The 23496-nt window shown below is 53.2% G+C and overlaps 1 protein-coding gene and 1 long non-coding RNA gene across 2 annotated transcripts; both read left to right on the top strand.

Moving 5' to 3' along the window:
- The first annotated feature begins 6 nt into the window (after positions 1-6).
- Positions 7-1459, top strand: LOC117998083. The gene is made up of 2 exons (XR_004675942.1): positions 7-589; positions 1206-1459. It is a non-coding gene; the product is annotated as an uncharacterized LOC117998083 (long non-coding RNA).
- Positions 1460-14290: 12831 nt separating this feature from the next.
- On the top strand, positions 14291-17126 carry CALY (calcyon neuron specific vesicular protein). Its single transcript, XM_035021036.1, has 5 exons — positions 14291-14443; positions 15218-15331; positions 16169-16282; positions 16462-16802; positions 16909-17126. The coding sequence occupies exons 1-4, from the start codon at positions 14309-14311 to the stop codon at positions 16777-16779; spliced, it is 681 nt and encodes a 226-aa protein (XP_034876927.1). The 5' UTR covers positions 14291-14308; the 3' UTR covers positions 16780-16802; positions 16909-17126.
- Positions 17127-23496: the final 6370 nt, after the last annotated feature.

The raw sequence follows: 23496 nt of genomic DNA, 5'->3' as shown, positions 1-23496 counted from the left end.
GGTAGATTCATGGTCTCTCCATCTCACAGACCAAGGACACACAGGCACAGAGACGTGGGACCGCCACAGGCCCACGCATGCTCCCAGGGCCCCTCAGACCAGGGGCTGCTGCCCCGCTGCACCCAACATTCTGGACAGATCCTCTGCTGCAAGCACGGGCCGCCGGGTGGATATGATGATCCGTGCCTTGCCTCCAGCTCCCAGCATCTGGGCTAGCGGCCGCACACAGACACGCACCCCCTCGGGCACAGAGCGGTGAGGGCTCACAGCATCCTCACCTAGGTGCTGATGGGCTAGGACCTGGGGCAAGGATCTCAGAGTGCTCTCTGTCCATGGCTCCCCTGAAGCTGTGCACGGTGGTTCCCTCAGGGCCAGATTGCACCTAGAGCTGTGGGTGGACTGCGGTGTCAGTGCCTGGGCACGAAGCCCCAGAGGAGGCAGGGAGGATGGGTGCTCTTCCCAGACATGTTCAACTTGACCCCTAGGGAGGCCAGGATGGCCAAGAGGGGAGAGGAGCCAAGGACCGAGCCCCAAGCAGGGAGTCTGCAAAGAAACACAGGACAGGTGACAAATGGACCCAGCAGTAAAGGTGCTAGAAGCCTCATCCAAGACAGGAGAGGAGAGGATGGGAGACTGGTGCCTGGTCTGTGTGAGCGTGATGCAAGTGTACATGGTGTGTGTGTGTGGTGTGTGTGTATGCATGTGTGCATGTGGTGTGCAGGTGCATGTGTGCATGGTGTGCGTGATGTGGGCACGTGGTGTATGTGTGCATGGTGTGCATGATGTGTGCATGTGGCGTATGTGTGCACGCGTGGTGCGTGCACGTGTGGTGCATGTGTGTGTGGTGCGGGCACGTGGTGTGTGTGTGCACGAGCATGTGGTGCATGTGTGCATGGTGTGCGTGATGTGTGCATGTGGCGTATGTGTGCACGCGTGGTGTGTGCATGTGTGTGGTGTGCGTGATGTGTGCATGTGTATGTGTGCACGCGTGGTGTGTGCACGAGCATGTGGTGTATGTGTGCATGGTGTGGTGTGTGCACGCGTGGTGTGGGCACGCGTGGTGTGGGCACATGTGGTGCATGTGTGTGTGGTGTGGGCACGTGGTGTGTGTGCATGGTGCATGTGGCGTGCATGGGTGAGCATATGTGTGTGTGTCTTGTTAAAAAACAAGACAACAGGCCCAAAATGGAATCGCTCACCCCAAGCCCCAGGTCTCCAACCCGAACCCTGAAATGGATCCTTAAAGCAGTGAGGCGGGAACGCACGGTCAGCCCTGGGTAGGTCATCTGTCCGACAGGCCCCTGCTGTCCCCTGAAGAAAGGTCACCCTGCAATGACCCACCGGCGTTTTGCTGCTGGAACTTCGTCCCACTCCCTTCTGCCTGTAATTCCTGTCTGCCGAATGGGATTCCACCCAATTCTAATTGATTTTGCTCAAATAAACCCAAAATTTTAATATGCTTCCGTTTATCTTGTAACAGTCTGTGTGCACACAGGGCTCTTCCTGGCATTCTGGGAAAGGGTTCTTTCTGTCTCTGCAGCTGGCCGGGTGGCAGGCTGGGCAGGGTTGGGAGGGGCCGGGGAGCCCAGGGGGTCAGCGGGGGCCTCAGATCAAGGCTTCCTACAAGCTGCCCCACCCTCGTAGCCAGAGATTCCAGTTCCACAAAGACCTTTGCCTCTTCTCCAAGTGGCTCAGCACTTTGGGGTGAGGGTTCCTGTGCACACCAGGGGAGCCAAAGGGCGGGGGCGTGCCCTGGACCTCGGGGCACTGGCCTGGTCTGGTTCAGCTGCCCTGCGTCTCCTGGGCACCGACTCGCAAACAGAGGCCAGCTCTCGTGCTGGCAGGGGCTGAACTGTGGACCTGTGCCTACGTGTCTGGACTCTACACCACCACCACGCTGTCCAGCTAAGCCAGGGAAAGCACCTCACACACCTCCCAGGATAGGGCCTCTGCCAGGTCCAGAGAGTGGGGGTGGCAGTGGGGAGCATGGGGCATCCTGGCTGTGGGCCCCCTGTAGATCTCTTTCCAGGAAGACAGCTCTGGATACCAAAGTGTTCCCAAGGCCCCCCAGCCACCCAGCAACCCACCTCTCTACAGGAGGGTATGGCCTCTGGTTCACGCCAGGGTTCCAAGGAGAACCCCCCAGAACAGGAGGGCAAGGGGAGGGCTCTAGCATAGAGGAGGAGGAAAGGGGACCCCCCATGGGATGAAGACAGCCTCTGGCCCTGGGGCCCAGCACACACCCCTGCTTCCAGGGTGATATTCCCTCCGGGTAGCATCTGACCGCTGCCCTCAGCCCCTGCCAGCCTCCAGCCTCCTCTTCTTGACCCAACCCTTTCTTTTGGGCAGTCACAAACCTGGTGCCTCTTCCCTCCCATGTGCAGGGGTGATTCTCTGCTGGGTCAAGGGACCCCAAGGGACAGGTGTGCTCTCTCTCTCATGGGGATCCCAGGGGTGGCCCTCAAAGCTAGTCCCCGGACGCAGACACCAGATGGGCCACAATCACTGGTAGCTCAGGAGGGAGACCTCTGGCAGCCCTGGGGACCGCAGCCAAACACTGGCGTGAGGACAGAGAGCCACCCCTTCCTCCCCGCCAACTCCCTCCCCTGGAGCCAGCCTGAGCTGGGAAGGAGGTGCCCCAGGGGCTGGGGGGTCTGGCTTCAGGAGCATTGGGCATTACCTCCTCATGATGGGGTTCCCTTCTCAGCGTAGACGGTGCTCTTGGGGACCCGTAGTTCCAGATCCAAGCACACGGTGACTCAGACACCTGGTCCCGCTCCTCCCCACCCAGGTTCCTCGGGGTTTTGTGGCCCATGTGGGCGTATCCGGACAGAGGTCAGAGACCAGGGATCCCAACTACAGCGGTGACTGGTTCTACCCAGCTGGCTCTCCATCAGCTGTCACTCCCTTGAGTCCCCCCCCACCCACTGCAGGACGGACCTGATGCAGCGCCCCTCCCACCCCAGCTCCCCACTGGAATCTGCATGCTCCGTGCCACCCACCAGCCAAGTGTCCTGATGTCGCAGGCTGGAGCCTTGTGACCCGGGGGCGTGGACCCCCAGCTGGGCTGAGTGGTGGGCTGGAAGCTGGAAAACCGCCCCCGCAGCGCCCTGCCCTTTGGGCCTCTGGGCACAGGCCTCCTCCTGGAGCTGGGTTTGCTCAGAGACACGTGCAAGGGTTGGGGCTTCCCACAAGTCAGAGTGCGGAGCCTTACCCCAGCCGGATCAGGGCTCTGGAACGCGACCCACAGCACACGCGCAACGGAGAAGTGGGTGCTCAAGCAGGCGCTGAGCCTTGGGTCGGAAGGGAGGGGCCAGCAGCCTCCTCACGGGCGGTGGGCACAGAGGCTCCGCAGGGCGTGTCAGGGAAGCAGCCCTAAACCTGCCTCCACGTTGTCTGTGTGCTCCCGGCTGTCGGCAGAGAGCAGAACCCCACTGCCCAACCAGGCACGGCCTTGCGCAGCGTAGACCCAGGGGCAACCCCCGGGAAGCCAGCTGTCAGAGAGCCAGGGAGAGGAAGGTACCGCGTGAGGTCAGTGCGTACATCACAAGGAAACAGTGTGCAGATCCAGCCCAAGGAAACTGCTAAACAAACAACCATCACCCTCAGCGGAAATACCAGAATCCAAAGTGGCTGCAACCTATAATCTAAGACATCTAGCTTGTTTGTTTGTTTTAAATGAAGAGATTTGAGATTTTGAGCAATTTGGGGTACAGAGAAAAATCTAGCAGAAAGTAGAGTCCCCCTACACCCTCTCCGGCTCACCCTGTTTCCCCACCACTGGCCTCTGGCTTTGGTAGGGCACACTTGTTCCCTTGATGAGATCATTATTTCTCAACCAAAAATTACAAGACAGGCAAAGAAACAAGAAAAGTGTGACCAATATTTGGGGAAAAACAGGTAATAGAAAGTATCTCTGAGTGGACCCAGATGTTGGACTTAGCAGACAAGAGCTGAGTGGGAACCATCGTAAAGAATTAAAGAGAAGGATGATGAAATGTCTTAAGTAATTTCAATAAACAGAATTCTTAAAAGAATCAAATGGAAATTCTGGAATTTAAAAACACAATAACTAAAATTTAAAAATTCACTAGAGGGTTTAGTAGAAGACACATTTCAGTATTTAATATCTTTAAGTTAGATGAGCTCTTATTTTTTTTAATATTTTATTTATTTATTTGACAGAGACACAGCGAGAGAGGAAACACAAGCAGGGGGAGTGGGAGAGGGAGAAGCAGGCTTCCCGCGGAGCAGGGAGCCCGATGCAGGGCTCGATCCCAGGACCCCGGGATCATGACCTGAGCCGAAGGCAGACGCTTAACGACTGAGCCACCCAGGCGCCCCTCAATGAGCTCTTAAAGACAGATCAAAGGAAATTATCCAATCTGAAGAGACCAAAAAAGAAGAAAAATGAACAGCATCTCAGAGACCCGTTAGACCACGAGTGTCAAGCACACACATATGAACACCACACGCACCCATACACACACGTATACATCCCATCCATATGTACCCACACGCGCGCGCACACACACACACACGTGTGCGCACACATACACCATACATTTGTATACACACAGATACAGAGTCCCAAAAGAAGAGGAGGGAGAGAAAGGATCAGAAAGAATAAATCAATACAGAATGGCAAAAATCACTCCAAACTTGATGAAAAGCATTTACTACAGACCCAATAAGCTCGATGAGCCCCAACTAGGATAAAACAAAGACATATCACAGCTAAACTGTTGAAGCCCAAAGACAAAGTCTTGAGAATAGCAAGAGAAAAAAACCACGCCTGGCAGAGCACCAGGAATCTGGCTGACAGCTGACTTCCTAGCAGAGACGGGACAGGCCGCGGCCCTGTCTTAGCAGACTGTGCGGGGGACGAGAACACTCCTAGGAGGTCAGTGTCACCCTGACTCCAGAGGCAAAGACATTATATGGAAAAAAAAAGTATAGGCTAGTATTCTTCATGAACATTGACAAAAAATTCTTAATAAAATATTAAGACGCATAAAAAGGAATTTATGTTAGGAATGCAAAATTGATTTAATATTCAAAAATGAATTGATACATTACACTCTACGGACAAAATGAAGGACAAAAAACATGTCATCATTTTAATAGATGCAGAAAAAGAATCTGACAAAATCCAATACCCATTTATGATAAAAACTTTCAACCAGGAACATGCTTGATAAAAAGGCATGTACAAAAAACCTACAGCAAACACCGTATTTCAGTGTAGGGTGGACAGCTTTCTCCTTAAGACTGGGTTTGAGATGAAGACGCTGCTATTCAACACTGTACTGTGGATTCCAAGCAGTGCAGCAAGGCAAGAAAAAGAAGAAAATTATGCTTCAAATAGAATGGAAAAGTAAAACTGTCTTTATTTGCAGAGGATGTGATCCCATACTTAGAAAGTTCTAAGGAATCCAAAAAGAAATTACTAGAAGTAAATAAATTAGTAGCAAGATCTCAGGATATAGGATCAACGTACAAAAATCAGTCTTCTCTATATACTAGCAATGAACAATTTTACTGAAATTAGGGAAAAAGTTCATTCATAATAGCACTGAAAATAATGAAATAGAAATAAATTTAACAAAAGAAGCACAAGACTAAGGCTGAGAGAAATTACAGATCTAAATACACTGAGAAGTGTTCCATGCTCATGGATTGGAAGATTCAATTTTGTTAAGATGGCAATTCTCCCAAAACTGATCTGTACATTCAATGCAACTTCTATCAAATTCCTTGCAGGATTCTTTGTAGAAATCTGCAAGCTGATCCTAAAATTTATGTGAAAAGGTAAAAAACTCAGAAGAGTCAAAACAACTTTCTAACAGATGGACCAAGTTGGAAGACACACACTACTTCCATTTCAAAACTTGCCATAAAGCCACAGTGATAAATGATGTGCCACGTGCATGAGGATTGATAAATAGATGAGGGAAATGGAATTAAGGGTCTAGAAATGAACCCATGCATATATGGACAACGAATTTTTGACAAAGATGTCAAGATAATTTGATACGTAAAAGTGACTGTTCTCAACAAAAGGTGCTGAGACAAGTGAATATCCATATGACAAAAAAAAAAAAAAAACTCCACAAAACAATTTAGACGTATAACCTACATTGCACACAAAAGTTAATTCAAAATGTATCATTCTAGGGGCACCTGGGTGGCTCAGTCCGTTAAGCGTCTGACTCTTGATCTCAGCTCAGATCTTGTGCTCAGTGTTGTGAATTCAAACCCCACGATGGGCTCCATGCTAGGCATGGAGCCTACTTAAAAAAATAAAAATAAAAATGTGAAAGCTAAAATTGTAAAACCTCTGGAAGAAAAAAAATGAGAAAATTTACAGCACCAAAAGCATGGTACATAAAAGAAAAAAATGGACGTTGGACCTCATCAAAATGACCAACTTTTGCACTTCAAAAGACACCACCAAGAAAGTGAAAAGACAAGTCATAGACTGTGAGACACCGTGAATTATATATTTGATAAAGGACTTGTATCCAGAATATATAAAGAGTTCTTACAACTCAATAATAAGACAAAAAACCCAACTGAAAAATATTTGGAACATTTGAACAGATATTTCATCAAAAATATATAAGTGGCTAATAAATCCATAAAGAGATGCTTAGTTAGCATCATTAGTTATTAGGGATTCGATTTCAAAACACAGTGAAATATCACTACATGCCCACTAGGTCAGTGTTAGGGCAGAATCGTTTCCCCCCAAATTCTTAGGTTGAAGTTCTAACCCTTAGCATCTTAGAATGTAGCACTTAGAATGGGATCTTTAAAGAGATAACGAAGTTAAAATGAGGTCATAGGGGGCGCACCTGACTGGCTCAGTTGGGGAAGCATGCAGCTCTTGATCTTGGAGTCCTGAGTTCAAGCCCCAATTTGGTGCAGAGATTACTTAAATAAATCAACTTGAAAAAAAAATTAGGTCTTATGGGTGGGCCTAATCCATTTCTGACTTGTGTCCTTATAAGAAGAGGAGGTGAAGACAGACCCGCACAGAGGGGCGACCATCTGAAGACACAAGCCAAGGAGAGAAGCCTCCAATGAAACCAACCCTGCCCTTGATATCAGGCTTGTAGCCTCCAACATTGTAAGCAACCAAATTCCTGTGGTTTAGCCACCCAAGGGGCACTCTGTCATGGTGGCCCTAGCTGACGACCATTTGGCTACTGGAAAAAAGACAGACAATAACAAGTGTTGGCAGGAGGTGAAGAGAGTAGAACCCTCATCCAGTTCTAGTGGGAATGTAAAATGGTGCAGCCCCTTTGGGAAAAGGTTAGCATTTTCTTAAAAAGTTCACCGTAAGGGCGCCTGGGTGGCTCAGTTGGTTAAGTGACAGCCTTCGGCTCAGGTCATGATCCTGGAGTCCCTGGATCAAGTCCCACATCGGGCTCCCTGCTTCTCCCTCTGACCCTCCGGACCCTCCCCCCTCTCATGTGCTCTCTCTCTCAGTCTCTCTCTCTCAAATAAATAAATAAAATCTTAAAAAAAAAAAAGTTCAACGTAAGCTACCATCTGACCTAGCAATTCCACTCTTACGTACCTACCCAGAGAAGTGAGGCCAGTGTCCACACAAATACAAGTATGATGTTCCCAGCAACACCGTCTACAATAGACAAAGCTGGAAACAGTCCAGGTGCCCATCAGCGGATCAAAGGGGGCCTAGCCAGACCGTGGCTTTACTCAAATTTTATTCAACAGCAGAAGAGACCAATCACTGCTAACATGCTGTTTTCCTTGCTGTCTTCCACCAGCTGGGAGCCAGGGATGTGGAGCCTGACCCCAGCAGGGCTGAGCCCCCGCACTCGACCGCGCGACAAACGCCTACGGAGCGCCTTCTGTATGGGGTCAAGACTCAGGTGCTGGGGCACAACAGTGACCAAGAGGACAGGCTTCCCCTAGGAAAGCTGACGGCCCAGGGGCTTCAGGCGCTGAGACATGAGGAGCCCTTCCTCCGGGGGCATGAAGGCCAAACCAAGGGGAGCAAGAAGGAAAGTCTGAGCACCTGACCAAGGTCGCGGGGGCAGCCTGGATGCCCCCAGGCCGAGGAGCAGCCAAGGCTCAGCTGGCCAGGGTGTCTGCTCTCCTTCAGTGAGGCGGTGTGAGTGTGAGGGGGGTGCGTGTTAGGCTATACCCCCCCCACCCCGCACAGCTCCGATGGGGAGGGGGGCGCAATGTGAGTGCAGCGGCGGCAGCAGACGCAAGTGCTCCCGTCCCTCCGCCCGCGTCTCCCAGGCAACAGCAGCCTCGGTCTCGGCTCGGCCCCTCCCCCGCCCCGCCCCGGCTGCGAAGCGTCTGGAACCGCATCCTTCCTCCGCATCCTCGTCCTGCGACCGCGTCCTGCAACAGCTGCCCGTTGGAGCCGTCTGTGAGCCATTTCCACATTTCTCCTTGTGGAGCGGGGGCAAAGGGGGCCGAGTGTGTGCAGGGGAGTGTGCACGGGTGTGTGAGGTGCGTGTGCAGGTGCGTGTGCGAGATGCGTGTGCAGGGACGGGGGGCACTGCGGCTGACCCAATGGCAGCCAGGTCAGCCAGGGGTCCTCCCTTGGGGTCTCTGCTGACCGGAGCGGGGGTGCTGTCCCCAGGCCTCCCTGACGATCGGGGGGCCTCCGCGGGGTGAGCCGCTGCCTGGACCTTCCAGAAGAACCGTAGGTATCCAGCCTTGCACAGACCCGACGGCTGCCCAGATCTCCGGTCCTCAGCACAGCGGGACAGCTTGGGTGGGGGTCGGACTGCTGAACATCGGCTCCCTCACCATGGTCTGAGAGAGCCACTAGGAGGTGGGCGTTCCCGAGGTGGGGAGGGGGTGTCAGTTCCAGAACCCGTTCAGCTCTGTCTGAGGGTGGGAGAGAGCGGGGGTCGAGGGGCGGGGGGGGGGGGGGGGGGGGGGGGGGGGGGGGGGGGGCGGGGGCGGGGGAAGCGTCGAGGCAGAAGGCGTCGGACGAACCAGATCACCGAGAAGCATTGCTGGCACCGAGAGCGGGGTGGCTGTGGCGGGGGCAGCTGCGTGGTGGCCAGGAGGCAGGCAGAGGGGTATTTCTCCAGAACCACCTGCCGCAGCCCCTGGACTCGGGGCCACAGGTGGCTGGTGTGTGGGAAGCCAAAGCTGGGTGCAAACCTGCGCTTCCCCTCTCGGGGCTGCGCTGGCGCTCGCAGTTCACCTACCCTTGAACCAAAAGCCAAACCCAGGACCCGCCCGCAGGGCCTCTGGTGGGGGCTGCGGCTGGGGCGGGGGGGGGGGGGGCGGTGAGGCGGGGGCGGAGGTGTGTGCTCCGCGGGGTTTCAGCAAAGCACGCAGTGCCCTGCGCTCCGCAGTCACATGCACGCTCTCGACACGCGCAGGACGCTTGTGCCCAGGCCGCACAAGCCCGCGCCCGTGCGCACTGGCGCGCACCCTTCTGAGTGACGCAGCATACAAGGGGGGCGGTGAATGCGAGTCTGCGACCCGCGGATCTGCAGCCGGGCTTCTGTAGTGTTTTCAGCTAAGGACCCTTGTCCCGCCTCTCCATCGGTGCGTCGGTCCATCAGCACAGTCTCACCGCCCATCCCGTGCCCCCTCCCCAAACGTCGGAGAGGAGCATGCACCGCCCCGACCCAGGAGCCCACAGCGGGTGGGGAGTAGATGACCCGCTGGAGAAGACACAATTACAGCGCAGGGTGGAGGGAGGGGGGGCCAGTGGGAGGAGTAGGGGTGACCCCCCCCTGGTCCACGGAGTTCTGTGTCTGTCGTGTGAATGAGCCCAGCCAGCTTCCCCAGAGGGTTCCCATGACTCAGCGAGGGAAATGAATGTTCGGGGGAGGGGGTCCCACATGTAGCCCAGCCCCTTCCCCAGCATTTTGCCGGGGGCATGAGGCCTGGAACCAGAAGCGGAGAGTCCAGAAGGCCCCAAATGTCTCCTTTCCTTCACGAAGATGTGTCATCCCCGGCTCCGTTTCCATGGAAACCCGCGATGACGCAACATGGACATCACGCCATGTCGGAGGAGTTGGAGCTTAGGTTTGGCTCCTAGAGACCCCAGAGGCGGAGATCCTTGTAGGGAGACTGGGCAGACCCCGGCCCAGCCTTCCAGCGGGCGTGGCCAGCAACCCGAGATTGACAGGGCTGCGGGGCCGCGGGGCGGCCACAAGCTCTGCCCCTCCGCACTCTCCTCTGCAAACCATAGGCTGGATTTGTGAGCCGCGGGGACGCTGCTGCCAGAAGGCCTCCAGCCCCTCCCCCTGCAATGCCACACCCCTCCCGCCCCTGCGAAGCTCCCCTCAAGCCCGGGGCACTTGCTGCCCCCCTCCCCCGCCCCTCCCCTACTGTCCCCTGTCAGTCCCTCCCTCCGTGGCACCTTCCCAGCGCTCCTGAGCCGTTTTTTCCTCGCGCTGCAAAGCCCGACCTCTTTATATTTATATTCCGGTGGTTCCTTGTCCATCTCCGCCTCACAGAGAGCGGACGTCGTCTCCATGGTCCGCGTGAAGAATAACCCATCGCGCACCTGTCTGGGGCAGGTGCGGACGTGTCCGTGAGTCCTCCCCAGGCTGCTCCCCTGCCAAGCCCGACTCTCCTCAGGAAAAGCCCTCCAGCCAGGGAGTGGGAGTTGGGGACGCTTCGCTGACCTGAAATGGCCCTGGGCCAGGCGCGTAAATCCAAGGAAGGGCCCCAGCTCAGGGCCCTAATGGGACCTTCCTCCCTGGAGGGCCGGGGAAGTCCATGATGGGGGTGCCCCTCTCTTGCCTAGCTGGCTGCTTCTTGCCTGCCCCACAGTGCCGCTCCTGGCCACCCCTCCCCCTTGTCCTACACATCCCTGACCTCCCTGCCCAGCACCTTGCACACTCTCCATCCTGGGCATCTGTCTGCCTCTCTGCCTCTGGGTGGGAGCTCCTCTGCATTCCCACCCTGCCTGCCCTGGCCTCTGGGGTGTGAGAGACTGGGTCACCTATGGATGGGCCTGGTAGGCACTTGCGCTGGTGGGGCTGCTACAGTGAGAGGCGTTTGGGGATGGCGAAGTCACCAGGGCAGAAGTTTGGGGATTCAGAGGCCCAGCCGTCTTTGTAGGGTGGGTGCAGGCAGTGGCCAGGGAGGGAAGCACAGCCCCTGGGGCTCGGCCCTTCGGTCCTCACAAGGAAGGGAGTCGAGGGACAGCCAGGGCACCGTGGCCAAGGGGTTCACCTTCTCTGTTCAGGTGAACATCAGGGTCCAAATCCTGGGGGAGGGCATGGGGTAGCTGTGCCCCCAGCTTGCTGTCCTTTGGTTGTTGGGTTCGTTTATTTTGAACTCTTTTTGTTGTGAAATATAATGAATATTGAGAAGAGGACATAAAACAAATGTGTAGCCTAATGATTTAAGGTAAGTGCTCCCCAGTCATCCACCATCCAAGTGAAGCCTAGAAATCCCCACCTGTCCCTGAAGCCGCTCCCCTCCCCCAAAGGCAGGCCACCCAGACTCTCCAGACACGGGAGCAGTTAATTGGTCTGGACCCCTGGAGTGCGTGTCCCTAATCGCCCGAGACTGGTTCCTAAAGGTTATGTTAGAGTTGGCTTGTTCTTGAACCTGCTTTGTGCCTGGCTTCTTTTGGCCAACCTCATTTTGTGGGATTCGGGGCTGTGCTTGCATGCAGCTGTGACCCTTCACTTGCTAGGAATGCCTCCGATGATTTACTTGTTTTACTCTGGATGATGTGTGGTGCTGTGTACTTCTGTGGGAATAGCACTGCTATCCACGTTCATGCACACCCGTCTCTTTGCTGGGTGTGCACCCTGCAATGAGGGCTGGTTGAGGTTCGACATGTGTGGATTCTCTGAGTTGACACCACCTGTGTGGCATCTTTTGCTCCTTGAGCTCTCCTGGGTTTGGATGGGCTTCAGTATATCTCCTTAAGCTGGTTCTAATTGGTCTCCCTCTGGACTAATGAGGGTGAGCACCTTTTTAGTATTCATGGCCGTTTGAAATCCTTCTCTGTCTATTTTTCTATTGGTTGTCTATCTTTTTCTTTATCAACTTGAGCTGTTCTTTACATACTTTAGATATCTGCCCTGTATTGGCTTCCTTGGGCGGCTGTAACAAATTACCACAACTGGGTGGCTTAAAACAACAGACATTTATTCTTTCACAGGCTATGGAGGCAAGAAGCTGGAAATCAAGAACTGGGAAGGGCTGTGCTCCCTTTGAGGCTCTAGGGAAGGATCCTTCCTGCCTCTCCCAGCTTCTGGCGACTCCAGATATCCCTTTGCTTGTGAATGCGTCCTTCCAACCTCTGCCTCCCATCTTGACATGACCACTTCCCTGTGCGTGTCCAAATTTCCCCCTTCTGTAAAGACACCAGTCAGTGGGTTAGGACCCCTGTAATCCAGTATGACATCATCTTCACTTGATCACATCTGCAAAGACCTTATTTCCTAGTAAAGTTACATGCACAGGTAGCAGGGGTTAGGACCTGAACATTTCTTGTTGACGAACCCACAAGTCCTTTGCATGTTGCAAATATCTTCTCCGGTCTTGCTTTCTGTTTCCATTCTTTGAAGGCTATGTTTTGATAAGCGGGAGTTCTTAATTTTAATGTAGTCCTTTTATGGTTAGTACTTATTTCTCGTATTGAGGAACTCTTTCCCTCCCCCAGATCAGGAAAATATTCTCCTGTATTATTTTCAAGATGCTTTTCCAACTTAGGTGTATCCACCTGGAGTAGATTTCTTTGTGTGATGGGAGGTAGGGATTAGGTCCGTTTTCCGTGTGGACATCTGTTTATCAAAAGGTGGCCATGCCGCCTGCTTTGCATGGCATCTCTGTCACAAATCCGTGGTCCCTGTGTGTGGGGTGTGTCACACGGAGCTTTGTGCACCACACATCAGTACCACACGACTGTGTAAGCTGGGCGTCTGGCGGATGAATACCCCCTTGTTCTCTTACAAGATGTCACATATGTTCTTGTTCCTTTACTTTTTGTATAAAATTACAGTGCTTGGCAAGTTCACACACAAAAAAATTCTGTTGGGCTGTTGATTGGTATTTATTGATTCTACAGATACATTTTGGGGGGAAATGACATTTTTACATGTGGAACCTTCCAAAATCCATGACCATTTTGTTCCCCACTTGTTAAGGAAGTTAGGTCTCCTTTTGTCTTAGTCAATGTTTTGCCTGAGGTCTTCTATGATTTTCCATATGGAATTTCTTTCCATTTCTCTGAAGTCTGTTCCTGATCATTTGGTATTTCCAATACCATTTAAACAGAGTCTTTCAAAAACTTGTTTTCTAATTTTTTGTCACTAATACATAGAAATATAATGACTCCTAAAAGCCTTGGATGGATCCTGCTGGACTCACTCTTCAAGCTTTGTAATGGATCCACAGATTCATGTGGATTTTCTACGCACACAATGTTCAATTCATGAACAGAGTATTACCTGACCTCGTCCAGGCCTGTTATCTCTTATCCATTTTTCCTGCCCTACAGCTTGGCTCAGACCTCCAGCACCATGATTTATAGAACTGATAATAAAAGGCCTTTTTATCTCCTTCCTCATCTAAAAGGCAAAGCTTTCACTGTTTACATTCAATAAGGATTGCTGTAGGGATTTTTGTGGATGGCCTTTATCAATCAGATTAAGGAGGTGTCCTTCTGCCCCTAGAGTGTTAATAGACTTTTAAAATAATAAACAGATGTTGAATCTTGTCAAATACTTTCCCAGATATTATTTAAATTGATCAGATGATTTTTTAAAAAAGATTTTATTTATGTATTTATTTATTTTAGGGGAAGGGAGGAGGGACAGGGGGAGAGAGAGAATCTCAGAGTCCCCACTGAGCACAGGGCCAGATACAGGTCTCGATCCCTCCCAGGACCCTGAGATCATGACCGGAGCCGAAATCAAGAGTCTGAGGCTTACCCACCTGAGCCACCCAGGCGCCCTGGGGTCATTTTCGTTGAGCACAATAGCAGCCCTTAGAATGTGCCCTAGAGCAGGCTGGCTAATGGCAGACTCTGCCAGTGTTGTGTGTCTGGGCATTCACTGGTCAGACGCACCACCCTGTCCATGGCTCTGGGGCCCACGGGGAGACCAGAGGGCAGGAAGGGACTAGAGGCCTGTGGCTGAACATGCCCAGTTTGTCCTGAGAGGTTGGCCTGTCCGTGCATGGCCTGCCCTGGCTCTGGCATGAGGAACACTGGGGCCAGCCTGGGGCCCTCTCGCTCCCTCACAAGCTGGCATGGACATCCGCTAGGTGGTAAGTGGGCAGTAACCTGAGTCTGCACCTCTGCACAGGACAAGGACCACCGTTCACCATGGTGAAGCTGGGTTGCAGCTTCTCCGGGAAGCCGGGCAAAGACCCCGGGGACCAGGACGGGGCTACCACGGACAGCGTCCCTCTGATCAGCCCCCTGGATGTCAGCCAGCTCCAGCCACCATTCCCTGACCAGGTGAGGGCCTGGGTCAGCAGGAAGGGCCGCCAGCAGGGGCTCAGCAAGCAAAAATGCCCACCCTTCCCTGTGGGCCCAAGACAAGGTCTTTGGGCAACGACTGAGGGAGAGCCCCTTTCTGGAGGAATCTGTAGGAAGCAGAACTCAGCTCTGGTGTAGTCCTGCTTGACCCCACCTGAGCTCTGGAGCATGAACGGCATCAGAAGTTGTCCCAGCAGGAGGGGAGGGGGCAGCCATCTGTACCCATGTCAGTCAACTTTTGGCCGAGGGCAGTTCTCCAGGGATCTGGGCGGGCTTCAGTGGCGTCTACTATAGTTCTGGACCTTGTTCTCAACAGACAGGTGGGAAGGCTCAGTGCTTGCCCCTTGGGAGCACTCACAGAGCACAGGACTGTACTTGCCTGTGCCCCATGTGGTAGGGGCCTCAAGACTCTGGGAGCCAGAGGAGAAGTCAGGGTGGACTTCCTGGAGGAGGGAGCCAAGATGTGGAACAGCTACAGGGGAAGCTCCTGGCAAGGAGAGCTGACACCCTTAGAATTGAAGGCAGCCCTTAGACTGAGGGGCTCCATCTGTGGTGTGGCCAGGCCCCAGGGCTGCCATGGCCCAGCAGGCATCCAGCATCCACCTTCCCTTAGCCTTGGCTCGTAACCAGTGGAGCCTAGCCACTAGACAGTCCTGGCAGCTGGTCAGCACCCACACCATTGCTGGGCAGCTGACCCCTGGACCCCTCCCAGTCCTCCCAGTTCAGGGTCCTCCAGGTCACCTCTTTCCACAGGTGGTTATCAAGACACAGACGGAATACCAGCTGTCCTCCCCGGACCAGCCAAAGAAGTTCCCTGACCTGGAGGCCCAGAAGCTGGCCTGTAACCACCCAGAGGAAGGGCGCAGGGTAACCCAACCTCCCAGTCCCATGCTGCCCAGTGGTCGATTCCAGGGGGGTTCAGGGCAGGGGAGATGGTGAGCAGGCAGCTGCAGGCATGGGTGCCCATGCTCTGAGACAAGTTGGCTGGGGCCCCCTTGCTCCCTCGCCTGCTCTCACCCCATTCAGAGGCCTTCATCCTGCTATAAAGGGGGTGAGAACAGCAGTTTCCTTCCGAGGAGCTTCGAGAGCCACTCTGGGCCCCACCTCCTCCTGCTGTGTGCCCCTTTTCCCAGTGGGCCGTGTGTCTCTTCCTTAGCGACTCTTGGGTTTTGTATGTAGTATGGAAAGTCACTTCTGCTGTATATCCGGTTAATATTTTTTCCCACCCTGTTTTTTTAGCCCTTAAGTTCACTAAATGATGGTTTTGGTTATTTTTAGCATACCATTTCTAAAGCCTTTTGGGTTTCTTTTTTTTTTTTTTTAATTTTTTTTTTTAAAGATTTTATTTATTTATTTGAGAGAGAGAGAATGAGAGACAGAGAGCATGAGAAGGAGGAAGGTCAGAGGGAGAAGCAGACTCCCTGCTGAGCAGGGAGCCCGATGCGGGACTCGATGTGGGACTCGATCCCGGGACTCCAGGATCATGACCTGAGCCAAGGCAGTCGCTTAACCAACTGAGCCACCCAGGCGCCCAGCCTTTTGGTTTTCATCAGTGAAACCTGCCCTGTCTCCTCTCCTCTGTTGTTGGGAGCTAGAAGCGCTCCCCCGACAGATGCCAGTGAGCCCCTGACCGCTGCCCTGGCCCTTGCCGCGGCTTCACAGCCCCCTCCACGGGGTCCCTCTCCTTTTCACCCGCCCCTGCAGCTGCCCACCGCACGGATGATCGCCTTTGCCATGGCGCTCCTGGGCTGTGTCCTAATCATGTACAAGGCCATCTGGTACGACCAGTTCACCTGCCCCGACGGCTTCCTGCTTCGGGTAAGGCCTGGCGAGCTGCGGAACGGGGTGGGGCGTGGGGCAGTCCAGGCCTTCCCGTGCTCGGATGCCGCCGGGCAGAGTGCCAGGGAGGGTCCCACGGAGGTGTCCGTGTGGAAGCGTGGGAGGCGGGCTGCCTCCGGTGCCCTCCTACCCCGCCCCTGACCCGCCCCCTCCCGCAGCACAAGATCTGCACCCCGCTGACCCTGGAGATGTACTACACCGAGATGGACCCCGAGCGCCACCGCAGCATCCTGGCCGCCATTGGGGCCTACCCGCTGAGCCGCAAGCACGGCACGGAGACACCCTCGGCCTGGGGGGGGAGCTACCGCGCCGTCAAGGAGGGGCCCAAGGCACCCACCCAGGCGGGCGCGGCGGGGGCGGCGGCGGCGGGGGCGGGGGCGGCGGCCACCGAGCCCCCCGGCAAGGCCTCCGCGCTGGGAGAGAAAGAGGCGACGCGGAAGGCGGCAGGCAGCGTCCCGCCCCCGGCCCCCCAGTGAAGGCCTCCGCACCTGCAGCCCGGGTAGGTGTGCTGGGGGGGAGGGGCGGGGAGGAGGGGATGGGGGCGGGGGGTCACGTGAACTGGAAGTGGCGGGGCGGGGCTCAGCCATGCACTTATTCCCACGCAGGTGGGCGGTGGGGGGTTGTGTACCCGCCTCGCAGCGCCCGCTCTCGCCCCTCCTCCCCTCTGTCTCGGCAGCGCCCCGCGCCGGCACCTGTGACAGCCCTCGCCCGACGCTCTCACATCCTGTGGTCGTGCCCCTGCTTCCAGGACCCCTCGCTGATGCCCCCTGCCCCCTGAGCTTCTAGCTCTGTTGCTTTTCTCTAAGTAAAGATTCACATCCACCTGGGTCTCTTGTTTCTCCTGAGCATCCTCCGTCCCTCTGGCCTCTTTCCTGCCTTCCCACCCCCCCCCGCGTGGGTGAGCACTGGCATCATGCCAAACCCCTACTGCCCAGAGGGACCCCGAAGGATCCTGAAGAGCGGTGGTAGAGGGGCAGTGAGCCGCCCTGGGAAGCCGCGGTTCACGGACAGGGACAAGGCCAGGGCCACTGTGCGAGCCGCCCGGGGTGTCAGGGCCCAGCGTGGACAGGGCTTTGTCTGGTCCATTGCTCGGCTGACTGCAAAGAAATAAGCTCACCTCTGTTCAGGGGAGCCTCTAGGATCTGGGCTCCATCCCTGACTACCCCCTACCCTACTACATCCAGCAGAGCTGCTCTATCCCCTGCTGCCGTTCCTGGTCCCCACACAACTACCCCATTTGACGGGAGTATCTGAATTCCCCTGTTCTGGGCAAGCACCCACATGTGGTTCCTGCCCCCAACTGCCTGCCCACAGGCATGAGTCACTGAAGAAATGAGAGAATGCATGGATCCACCGAGCCCTGGGCCACAGGAGAGGGGATGTGAGCCCATCCCTGGGGCATGAAAGGGCTCCCTCCTCCCAGAGCACCCCCATCTCCCATTCCCTTGGAGCTAGAGGGGAAGTGGGAGGTCTGAGGATGTTGGAGTTGGCAAGAGTCTCTTTACCCAGCCCACAGCATGGCCCACCTCCCCCTCTGCTTCAGCACTGGGAAGCCCAGGTCTGCTCCCGCCTGGCTAGGCCTGACCATGGCCCCCACTCCAGCACCTATCCTCCTCTGAGGGCTTTGATCCTAAGCCCAGACACCCCACCTGGTGAGAGGTGAACTCAGGCCCTAGCACTAATGGCTGGGTTGGGAGGTAGGGATGACAACCTTGGGAGCTCATGCAAAAGAAACAGGAAAGAGACAGGCATTTTCAGCGTGCTTCCCAGTGTTGGGTGACATGGGTCAGAGTCCTGGGGGGACCCCCTTGGCCCTAGTGCGGTCATGTGGGGGGACACAGGGCCGGGCGCTCAGACGATATGGGACTATCCAGCTTCCAGGCCAGGGAGGCAAGGTGAGGGGTCTGAGCAGCTTTGGAACAGGGAGGGGGCAGTGACCAGGAAGTGGGTGAGACAGGTGTTCGAAGTGTTCCAGAGAAACCATGGACACACTGGAGGCCAGGTGGGGGGAGTGGGGGTGGGCAGGTCAGGGCTGGGCTGTGAGTACTGTGTCCATCATCACTGGGCTCTTATCTGTCCAGCCAGCCCTCCATCCATCTGTTCATCTGCCAGTCATGACCTGTCATCTGTCCCCCTATTCCTGTCTTTCTCTAGCAGGTACCATCTCTCTGATAGTCACCTGGCTAAAGTGTTTCTGAGCCTTGGAGAGGAAGTTGCCTCTTTACCCTTAAATACCTCAGTGTGGATTTCCTAGGAAGGGCATGTGCTTACTTCATGCAATGATCAAAATCAGGAATTTAACTTCGAAACAATACTCTTATTTAATCTATGTACCTTATTAACATGTTCCCAGTTGTCTCAATAATGTCCTCTGTAGAAAAAAAAAATCTGTCCTGAGATACAGTCCAGGAGCCTGGCCACATCCTCCTTACCCATTTCTCACCTGGGGCAGCTCAGTCTGTCTGTCATGACCTTGACGGTTCTGAAGCCTGCAGGCCAGGTGATCTGTAGACTGGCCTCAGCTCACACGCATGAGGTGTGTTGTCATGATCAGCTGGAGGATGCGTTCCCGGGAGTGATGCTGTGTTCCCCTCAGTGTCACGTCAGGAGCCACGTGAGGTCTGGTTGTCCACCCCTGAGGTTAACTTAGGTCACTCAGCTAAGGTGGCTTTGATGAGTTTTGCCCTGTGACCTTACCATTTGCCCTTTGTAAATTAATACACATTTTGTGGGAAGATGCTCTGGGACTATATAAATATCTTGGTCCTCACCAACTCCCCCCTCATTTTAGCATTCATTGACCATTCTTTTTTTTAAACCATTTTTTTTTAAAGATTTTATTTATTTATTTGAGAGAGAGAGAATGAGAGACAGAGAGCATGAGAGGGAGGAGGGTCAGAGGGAGAAGCAGACTCCCTGCCGAGCAGGGAGCCCGATGCGGGACTCGATCCCGGGACTCCAGGATCATGACCTGAGCCGAAGGCAGTCGTTTAACCAACTGAGCCACCCAGGTGCCCCTCATTGACCATTCTTAACTGAATCAATAATACTGTATTTTCCAAGTGGTGATTGTCTAAATTCAGCATTTTTTCTACACCTAACTGGTTGACGTTCTGTTAGTTTACCATAAAGAAAACCTCTCCCTCCTCCCCTTTCTGGGAGATTGACTGTCATCCCTACCCCCCAAACATTTATTTACTCATTTATTTACATCAGTGTGACCCATTGATTCCCATTTTATTCAATAGGCTAAAATCCACTGCTATCAGTATTTATTTTTGTGTTCACATTGTTTCGTATCGGGCTCATGGAAGTCAGTCTCTGGGCACTTCCTTACTTTCTTGCACAAAGATGCTCCAGGCTTGACTTGTGCCACGGGGATCTGGGTGCTGGTTGTGGGTGCTGCTTCAGGCACTCTGGGTACATAGAGCTGGGGGTGTGATATATAATATAGACATTCACACACACACGGTCTATAGTTCCCTCATCTCTGTAAGTGTATCTGTGTGTGTGCATGCAAGTGTGTATCCGTGCGTAGACCCAGCCCACGTGAAGCTATACAATGTGTCCATACAGTATCTATAGAGTGTGCAGCATGTACAACATGCATGCGTCTCCATGAGTGCATAGTGATCCCGCCAATCCCAACCCCAAATCTCAGGGTTTATTCTAGTTCGCCCCTCCCTTATTGATAACTCCCCCTCCAATAGGGAGAAACCTGTTGGAGAAACCTGTTCTCAATATATTTACTTGCTTGGTCTTAGAATACATTGGAGTCCTTTTCAGAATTGGCAAGCCATTTGATGACACAAATAAGCGAACAAACTAGAATCTGGTGCTTATCTAGAGTTCTGTCTTTAATTTGAGAGTATATAGTTAAAATGCTGTGTTCTTCACATCACTGTGGTTGTGCTATTCCATTGATATATCACGGAGTCACTTATTACCGCTTGCACTCTGTTTTTGGGTCCTTCCCCCATTTTTGTTGATTTTATCCTATTATTTTTTAGTATGTAAAACATTAACAGGATTTTGGATAAGTCACTGGGCTCCCTCCCGCCCCTGAGAGAAATCAATCTCCTTAGTTTCTAGTTCAGCCTGTCTGTGCATCTTTTTGCACAAATAAGCAGATACATCTGCATTTTATTTGTCCTGTTTGACATTTTTTCACTGTAAGGATTTTTTCCCCCACACAAATGACAATCAATTCTCCCAATTCTCCAGCACGACCTGGGTGTCCTACAATTCAATCCTACGCCGACATTAACTCCCCAGAGCTAGCACAGACCCCGCTATCTCAGGAGCCTGACTCCTGGTTCTGACGCCCGTCACAAGTATCAGGTCTTTAGGCCACCTGCATTTCTGTCCAACTCGACTACAAAGTTGGGGGATCACGTCTTCAGATTTGATAACTCCATAGCATGATTTACAGAACTCAGGAAAGCACTTACTAGAGTACTAGTTTATTATTAAGTATACAACTCAGGGACAGCCGGATGGAAGAGAGGTACAAGGCCAGGTGTGGGCACAGGAGCATCGAACCTCCCTGCACCTGAGTGTTCAGTCTGGAAGCCCTCCGAATCTCCTTGCTCACAAGTTCCTATAACCTGTGTTCACCCCCTCCCTCCCACAGGTCAGGGGTGGGGCTGAAAGCCGCCCCCCAAGCAGCCTCTACCCCACCCTGACCTATCTCATCAGCATAAACTCCAGTGTGGCTCTGAGTGATACTCTGCAACTCAGGAAATCCCAAGGGTTTTAGGAGCCCTGCCCTAGGAGCCAGGGACAAAGGCCAAATACATTTTTTATTGCAGCACATTCACTTCACACACACGGAAAATCGCTGCGCACGGTGTGAACGCACTCTCTTTGTTCGCGTCACCAACACACAGCACCCACTGACAGCTGCACCATTACTCCACCACCCGGGGCTGTTTGGGTGGTTTACAATATTTTGCAGTACAATGCCGCAATGAATAATTTATGCATATGTGCTTTGTATTGTTGGAGATTTATCTTCAGGGCAAATTCCCAGGAGTGGTCTTGCTGAGTTAAAATGTTTTAATTTATAAAATGTTATCATTTACAATTATAAATTTAAACCAGTGTCAGGGAGCAAGAATTCCTGACCTCTCAAAGGTCCTTCTAGCTTGAGTAAGAATCAGATTGACGTGAGACAGATTAGCAGGAGAAAATCAAATTTAATGGCGTCGGTAAGGGGGAATCCACGCTGGCATGGAAATTCCAAAGTCAGGCTGATGAGGTCCATTTGTCATCCTGCAGAAGGGGGTGGGGGTCTGGGACTTCAGAGGAAAGGGATGCACTTCACAGGATGATAAGAAGAGCAAATGCTTGCCCTGCCATGCAGATGGGTCACTCAGATGAAATTGATCTGTTAATCACCCTTATCCTGGGAAAGACCCCCAATTTAGGTTCTTCTGTGTAGTTAAGAGGGGGACAAAAGTTTCCCTTGAGCCTGCAGGGTCTCAGGTGCCTTCAGCTCACAATAATCCGTATGCCAACATGGAACATTCTGGGGAGGTCTGTCCTGAACCTCTCCACCAGCTTCCCCAAGCTTTAGAGCTCCATTTAAAAGCTTACTTATGAATCTAGTTACTTTTGTGTGAGTGTGTCTTCACTTACTCTGTAATTAATATTCTATTAACTTAAGCATTTGGTATATTCAGTCTCTAATTTTTAAGACATTTCACAAACATGATGAATTCGATTAATTAGATGTCCTAGGTATTTCAAGCTCTAACCATAAATTGATAGATCAGATTCTAAGCATTTTGAACATCATGCAGACCTACAAACCTACCTAACAAAACCTCTATGAGCATTTGTATGCTACTCAGTGTTGAACACAACCAAATCAGAGTCAGTCAGATCTTAAACTGAAATTGTCTCACACATCTAACACTAAAAGCCAAGGTTATTGAGATAAAATTTAAACCTTCAAACTGCAACAAGTTGCTTATGCTCCATCAGCAGGAGATAGTACGACTTCATGGTGTACCCAGGGCTTGGGGCAGACCTGACCCGGGCTGCAGGAGCCAGCTCCCCGAAGGGCCAAGTGCCAGGCGCCCTGCCGTTGGCCGGCTCCTTTCTCAGGGTCCCACACATCCTCTGGGTGTCCTTTAAATTTTGTTCTCACCCAAATTTTACAGAAACCTCTTGCAAAAACTCTTTCACAAGCCAGACGCCCTGGAGTGGAACCCCATATTGTTGATAGTGTCAGATAAAATGTCCGAAAGCTAAAACAATTCTTATGCAAACATAGACTGTGTCCCAAGTTCACAGGCTCCCTGATGCAGGACCCCACAGGATGATGAGATTCGGGGACAATGTGAGAAATTCTGTGCTCAGGGGGAGAAGAAATCCTAGACCCTCCGTTCGAGGTCAAACCAGGCAGAGTCACACACAAGGCATCATGGTCTTTGGGGCCGGCCATCCTTCTACTGGACACGCCGCGTGCACCATGTGGGTCCTTTGTGAGTTAACCCTGAGTTCAGGGGCGGGGCAGATCTGCTTCCTTAGGCTGCCCATCTCAGTGTGATCGACACATGAGGGTATAATTTAAGTAGGACATGAGTTTTGTTTGGTTGGGTGAGGTTTCCACTGTGGAACTACCAGGCAGACACAGAGCACTGCACCCTTTTGGGGAGGATGTACACGCACAAGCCCCATCGAGGTACACTGTTATGCACCACCCCCCCCCACCCGCCTCGGTGACTCTCCCCCACTTCCTATCACATCCTCCCATCTCTTCAGGGCAGCTCTCGAGTGCAGCCCTTAAACACCATCCTCAGGGTCCTTGCAAGGTTAGGTGCCTTTCCCCATCAGGCAAACACTGAGGGCCAGGCCTGGGGATTTAGGGGCGGGATCCAGCGGTAGGAGGCCTCTCCTCAATTGGTCATTACCTTCACCAATGCTACCGTCCCAGAAACGGAGACACACCGGTGTGTCCACTCATAATGCCGGGAGCACAGAGCACCTCCCCCAGCCAGGCCCCTGCCAGCTGCCGAGAGCAGAAAGGTGAGCCTGTGCAGGGGGTAGTGAGGAGGGAGTCCCAGCTCACGGGGGTGACTACACTGCAGTCGGCCACAGCACCCTGGAACCTCTTAGAACTGCAGGCTCCGGGGTGGCCTTGCAGTGGGACCCTAATGTGGGACCCACAGTGGGACACCAGGGTG

The sequence above is a fragment of the Mirounga leonina genome, unplaced genomic scaffold (genome assembly GCF_011800145.1).
Source record: "Mirounga leonina isolate KUSES-001 unplaced genomic scaffold, KU_Mleo_1.0 Mir_114, whole genome shotgun sequence".
In the NCBI taxonomy this organism is placed as follows: Eukaryota; Metazoa; Chordata; class Mammalia; order Carnivora; family Phocidae; genus Mirounga; species Mirounga leonina.
This window is presented reverse-complemented; position numbering and strand designations above follow the sequence as displayed.